A 7,500-nucleotide genomic window follows, 5' to 3' on the forward strand; every position below is an offset into this window, starting at 1 on the left:
AACTAAAGTCAAATTGGCAGAGTTAGAATTAAAGAAGGCAGAAGTAGAAGCTAGGATTGTTGATAGACAACCCGTAGTTCAGGAAGGTCGTATAGATATTTCCAAGTATGTAAAACTTTTACCCATATTTTCAGAGGGAGAGCCAGAAATTTTCTTTCTTCAGTGGGAAAAATTGGCGCAACAGTTACAAATCCCTAAAGAAAATTGGCCATTAATCATTCAAACACAATTTAAGGGTAAGGCTCAGCAAATTTATACTTCTCTTTCAGAAGCAGAAAGCGAGTATGATAATATGAAGGCTTGTATTTTAAAAGCTTATGAACTAATACCAGAGGCCTATAGACAGAAATTCCGTAATTATAGGAAGACACCTCAGTTAACATACGTAGAATATGCGGCTCAACAAGAGAGGTTATTCAATAGGTGGTGTTTGGCTAGTGAAACGGACACCTTAGATAGACTTAAACAGTTGATTTTGTTGGAGCAGTTTAAGAATACCTTAGAGACAGATCTTAGGATTTTTATAGATGATCATGTTCCCGAAACTTTAACTAAAGCTGCTGTATTGGCTGATGAGTTCACACTAAATCATAAACCTAAGTCAAGACAAATGGAATCCCAAAAGTCAAAGTCGTATATTCCAGATTCAACAAAATACTCTGATCCTTGGGCCCCAAAGAAACGCTTTGAAAATCAGTCTAGCCCATCACATTTCAGTTACAGGTCTGATTTCAATCAATATCCTCCAAACCAACCTTGGCAAAGAATGGAAAGGTTTAAGACTAATCCCCCTGTAACTTGTTCATATTGTAAACAGGTTGGCCATCACATTTCTAATTGCAGAAAGAGACTGACACCCTCATTCTCCAATAAGACACCAACTCTTGTAAGTAATATAAAATCAGACGATTCAAAATCCTCTATTCAGGATACACTACCAAAGAAGCCGGTATTGTCAAGTAATGTAGAACCCCCCTCATCAGATCATGATCCTTGTTTCAAACCATTTGTATCTTCAGGAACTATATCTCATAGTAGTAGTTCACAACAATATCCTATTTCCATACTCCGAGACACAGGAGCAAAGCAAAGTCTGATTTTAAATTCTGTCTTGCAGAATCTGGGTGAGTCATATACAGGTTATGATATATTGATAGAAGGAGTTGGAGGAATTATAAAATGTCCATTACATAATGTTTTCTTGCGGTCTGATTTAACAACCGGAATGGTTAAAGTAGCAGTAGTAGACTCTCTTCCCATAGTAGGAATATCCTTATTGTTGGCCAATGACATCGCTGGAAGCAAAGTCATTTCTCCCTTAATAACAAATAACCCTAAGACCTCAGTAGAACCTTCAGATAACTTACAGTTGTTTCCCGCTTGTGCTGTAACCAGATCTCAGTACAAGAAATCTGAAGAGGAGACCTATAATTTAGAATCCCTATTCTCCCAAACTGACCCATCTTCTTCTTCACCAGTTTCTCTATCTAGAGCAGAATTAATCAAAGAACAGAAGTCAGATCCTTCTCTTAAAAATTTGTACGAGATTGTTTCTTCTCCAGAAGAAGTTGAAAATATGTCACGAGGTTTCTATATAGAAAACGGAGTCCTAATGCGAAAATGGAGAGCATCCACCGCAACCGCTGACCAGCCATGGCAAGTAAGGAATCAAATAGTCCTCCCTCTTAGTTTCAGGAATAATGTTCTAAGATTGGCTCATGATACTCCCTTAGCAGGTCACTTAGGGGTAAGAAAGACCTTGTTCAACATAACCCAACATTTCCATTGGCCCACGGTTGTCAAAGATGTTGCCCAATATTGTAAAACATGTCATACATGTCAACTTGTAGGTAAGCCCAACCAGAAAATTGTAGAAGCTCCACTCCATCCCATTCCTGTAATGGAAGAGCCATTTAAAAAAGTTCTTATTGATTGTGTAGGACCTTTACCTCCTTCAAGCAAAGGAAATCAGTACATTCTCACAATCATGTGTATGAGCACTCGTTTTCCAGAAGCAATTCCTTTGAAAAATATTAAAGCTCAAAACATAATCAGAGAAATGTTGAAATATTTCACTATGGTAGGATTTCCCAAGAACATTCAAAGTGATCAAGGAAGTAATTTTCTTTCCAACAAGTTTAGAGAAACTCTTGTAACACTAGGTATAAATCATGTAACTTCCTCCGCCTATCATCCTCAATCAAAAGGTGCTCTAGAGCGCTTTCACCAAACGCTCACGACAATGTTAAGAATCTTCTGTGCTGAGAACACTCGAAATTGGGAAGACGGACTCCCCTTTTTGTTGTTCGCCACCCGAACAACAATTCAAGAAAGCCTTGGATTCAGCCCGTCAGAATTAGTCTTCGGTCATGAAGTCCGTGGTCCCCTAAAGATACTTCATGAACAATGGATGAAAGAAGAACCACCAGTTCCTTCTTTGAAATACGTGTCCCAGGTCACCGAGAAGTTGTTAGAAGCTTGGAAGTTGGCAAGAGAGAACTTGACGAATGCTCAACGAGTAATGAAAGGTCGGTATGATAAAAATTCTAAACTTAGAACTTTCTCTCCAGGAGATCAAGTGTTACTTTATCTTCCCATACCAGGAGATCCATTGCAGGCTAAATACAAAGGACCCTATGAAGTCTTGTCCAGAGCCAGTGATCTCAACTACATAATCAAAACTCCAGACAGAAGAAAGAGTTCCCGTCTCTGTCACATAAATACCTTAAAACCTTATCATTCCAGAGATCCAATTCCAATTTGCAGCTCTACCACAATAAAATCGGAAGAGCCTCCTGATAACCTGCCTAATCCTCCTGAGATTCCCTTGGAAAACTCCCAGATACTACAAAATCTTCACTTATCTGAGAGACAAGATGTAGCAGAACCATTGACTGACCTGTTGAGAAAAGACCACGACTTCGTGTGGACACCTACCTGTGAGACGGCCTTCAAAAACCTGAAGTCCCTTCTCACTAACGCACCAGTTCTAAGGGCACCCGATTTCCAACGACCCTTTCTTCTGCAAGTCGACGCCAGCGACACCGGTATCGGTGCCGCCCTCTTGCAAGAACACAATGAAGTTCTTCACGCTATCGCCTACTACAGCAAGAAGCTGTCCCCTGCGCAGAAGAACTACTCAACAATTGAGAAGGAGACGCTCGCTTTGGTCCAGGCCCTTATCCACTTCGAAGTCTACCTGGGTTCCTCAACTACCATTCAAGTATATTCGGATCACAACCCCTTGAAGTTCCTACAGACTATGAAAAACAAGAATCCGAGACTTACACGTTGGAGTTTATTTCTCCAACCCTTTAATCTAACTATTCATCATATAAAAGGCGTCTTTAATGTTTTAGCCGACGTCCTTTCTAGAACATAGCTTTTCAACAGAAAGTGAAAAGCTTTCCCAAACGGTGGAGGTGTAACGTAATATTAGATATTACGTCATATGTGTAATTATGTTATAGAATTGTGTTCCTTTGTATTACATAACTATGTTCATATTTCTTGTCTATGTATGTATTATAACAATGTTAAGCAGTAACGCCCGTCCACTATATGTAATCTTGCCTACGTGCAGAGAGGTGCGCACTCTTGTAGAACAAACAGACAAGCGAAATCCTGAATAGTTCGGAGCGCTCAGATTTGACAGTTACTAAATAAATAGATTGTTCAAGCGAGTCGAGGGTCCTAAAACTACCCATGTTGACGTGTTAACTTACCCTCCTCCCCTCCTTTCACTCACTCGCACACTCACCCGGAAGTATTCAGTTTCCGGTCCAATGGTATATAAGCGGTTGAAACCGCTCATTCCTTGTCATTTTTCGCTCTATTGATCTCTTGATAAGAATACAAGTTTGGACTCATGAGACGATTGGTGTGAAGTGATCACCCTTTTTTGCCTACATTACGTGTCTGATATACATTGCATTACTTTACTTATATTTGTACTTATTACTTATTCTGATGCATGTTCCTGATCTCTTTGTACTTAGATAGTACCATATTGCATACTTATCTTGTGTTTCTTATTTGAACGATAATTTCCATAATCATGTAACGGTCCCATTGACCCTACTGCCCATTCTCTTTTGTGTTGATTGCCTGTAAATATTTTCCATTAATAATTTCGTTTACTAGTTTTATCGCTAGTTTAATATTCCTTTCCTGGAATCTTCTTTGTTACCTTTACTTCTAGTCTTACGAATTATCTAGGCCCTGACCAGATAGTTCAGTCCTACAGTGGCTTCTAGAAGTGCGCTGGTTCTTAAGCACTTAGACGTTATACGTAACGTCTCTTCACATACCAGCAGCCCGTAACAATATACTGTATATATATATATATATATACATGTGTATATATACATATATATATATTATATATATATATATGTATATATATAGACATATATATATACACATATACATACGCATATTTAAATATATATATATATACCTATATATTATATATTATATTATATATATATATATATAAATAATATATATACATATATATGTATATCCACATATATCTATACATATATATACATATATATACATATATATGTACACATGTACATATATATATAAAAATATATAAATATATATATATGTATATATATATATATATATATATATATATATATATATATATATATATATATTACCCAAGTAATATTTGGTGTCAGTTAAAGGTTGACACCTTAATTTGTGGCCAGAACATCCAGAATTTTTCACGAAGCACCAATAAAAGTTGACCCTAGATCTTTATGTCTGTACTAACATGTACCCAAGCAATTATATCATATCATTACATGTAAAACTTGAGCTACACTTTCTGGCAGCCAAACTGTAGATGCACTTTTCTGTTAACTTAGGGATTATTCACGAACTCGCAGCAACGCGCGGGTAATTTGGCTAGTAGTAATAATATATACAAATTATAAATAATGAATAATGAATAATAAGAAATAAATAAGAAATAATTAATAAATAATAACAAATAATAAATAATAAACAATAAATAAACAATAAACAATAAATAATAACAATAAATAATAGATTATAAATAATAATGAATAATAAATAATAAATGATACGGAGTAAATAATAAACAACAAATGAGTAATAAATAATTAATAACAAACAATAAGATATGAATAATGAACAATAAATAATAAATATATAAGAAATAATGAATGATAAATAATGTATAATAGATAATGAATAATAAATAACAAAGAATAAGTAATAGATAATAACTAATACATAATAGATAATAAATAATTATGAATAAATGATAAATAACAAATAATAAATAGTTAATAATATATAATATATAATAAATAAAAAATTATAAATAATGAATAATAATTAATAAATAATAAATAGTCAATAAATAATCAATAAATAATATATAATAACAATAGATAATGAATAATATATTGTCAATTATCAATAATCAATAATCAATCAAAAATAATAAATAAAAAATCATAAATAATATACCATAATAAATAAATAATATATAATGAATAATAAATAATAAATAGTAAATAGATATATAAATAGATTAATAAATTAATAGATTAATAAATGAATATATTAAGAAATAAATCAATAATTTGATAAAATGATAATAATATAAATGGGGGGATCCGATAAACGCCCTTGATTGCGCCCCGAAACCAAAACAAGCCAAGCCAAGCCAAGCCAAGCCAAGCCAAGCCAAGCCAAGCCAAGCCAAGCCAAGCCAAGCCAAGCCAAGCCAAGTCAAGGTTAGCGTCAATTGCTTCTCAAAATAACCAAACGGCTCCAGGGACGTCCCTCATGGCACGCCACACGCTCAAAGTGTTTTTCCCAAGACTGTTGTTGCCATAATTGAACTTTGGTGCAAGACAGCAGTTTTCAGCCCTTTAGCAATTATCGTATTTGCTACACACTGTTATTCATTTTGCTCGTTATCAACTTGTTATGATGATTGAATATAAAAGAATGTTACCTACGAATTTGAAAAATTTATCACACATCAATAGAATAACCTATAAAGAGGATATATTAAAAGAAGAAAAGAAAAAAAATATTTGATACAATCAGTGACGATTCGTCAGCCAGCATTACCTCTCCATTCTTAGCATCCGACTTAGTTATGAACCAAAAGGTCTTCTGTCGGCATGCTCGTCCCTTGTGATCCTTGAAACCCAAACAGATTTTCTTCTTTCCAGGCAAGAACATACACAATACAGCCAAGAGTAGGGGAATGATAAGTAACGAGCTTGGGGAGCTGGGAAAGGACAAATACCTGCACACAGATATACATACCATTTACATAATTACCTGACTGGGTCACTAGACAAACCTTAGGCACTTTTTCTTTTGAAGTTTATTAACCAGTGTGAATATGGGAAGTTCTGCAAATATTCACAAGGAAAACGCTGCAGAAACGTAGTTAAGGATATGTAGAGTTTGAATGCACACAATGCTAGATTCCATATAAGAGATGAAAGATTATATTTAAAAGACAGCTAGTGACTCATGCAAACCCAGTTATGACCCTCAACTAATTGAAATATCTATCTTAGTTGTAAACAATCAAAAATAGATGACAAATAAACTCACAGACGACAGCGTTCGTCATCATATACCTTGGTTCACTATTGGTGATTTTATTCAGCTGAGAGAAAGATAAAAGCATTACCTTTCGTGAGTATAAGTACGACTTGAGGAAAGATCCGGGGAAAGGGAAGAAGAATGACACAAACTTCAGCCTAAACTTCTGAGCTTGCGCAGAACGCGTTCAAGGCAGCAGCACGGAGTTCTACAAGACTTTTGACTCCTTTGGCTTTCCTGGTTTGCCAACCAGGGGTCAGCTTCGATGCCTCCCAGGTCAGGACGTTTCTCTGATTTGCTCCTGAGGCATATTTTGATGAGCTTTTGGCAGCTCTTTGGAACGCCCTTCGGGAACTTGACTTCCCATTTGTCGCCGTCGTTTGGATATTTCTTGCAAACGAGGCGGAACAGTAAGAATCCCAGACTCCATACAGCCGATTTCTCGTAGCGATCGGCAGGAGTCGAAGAGTCGTCGATGAATGTGGCCATTCCGAAATCCGCAAGCTTTGCGGTCACTTTACCGGTGTCTTTGTCTCTGACGACGAGAATATTAGCCATTTTAATATCTTGGTGGGCGACTCCGGCTTCGTGGCAGGCTTTCTCAGCTCTTAGAACCTGCTTGAAGACGTCTTTGGCGTCTTCCATGTCCAGCTCCCCGTTCTTGGAGGTGAAGGCGCGAAGATCCAGAGCGCCGGGGATGAGCTCCATGACGACGAAGAGGTGGCCGCGTTCCATGAAGAACTCGAGGAGCTTGACCACCTCGGCGATATGCTGGACTCTCTGCATCAGAGCGACTTCCATGGGCAGGGTCCTCTTCCTGTGGTCTGCCCAGTCGTAGACTTCAGCCAAAGGTATTTTCTTAATCGCTACCTTGGCATTGTCCTCGAT

General features: G+C 36.5%; 1 protein-coding gene across 1 annotated transcript in view; it reads right to left on the reverse strand.

The window, feature by feature from the left end:
• Positions 1–6,765: 6,765 nt before the first annotated feature.
• Positions 6,766–7,500, reverse strand: part of LOC143040949 (serine/threonine-protein kinase pim-1-like) — an 807-nt gene continuing 72 nt past the window's right edge. Inside the window, exon 1 of the mRNA XM_076212383.1 lies at positions 6,766–7,500. This exon is cut by the window's right edge and continues 72 nt beyond it. Within this exon, the coding sequence (XP_076068498.1) occupies positions 6,766–7,500 (735 nt within the window).

The sequence above is a fragment of the Oratosquilla oratoria genome, chromosome 30 (genome assembly GCF_046742065.1).
Source record: "Oratosquilla oratoria isolate Oo_2021 chromosome 30, ASM4674206v1, whole genome shotgun sequence".
Classification (NCBI taxonomy): domain Eukaryota; kingdom Metazoa; phylum Arthropoda; class Malacostraca; order Stomatopoda; family Squillidae; genus Oratosquilla; species Oratosquilla oratoria.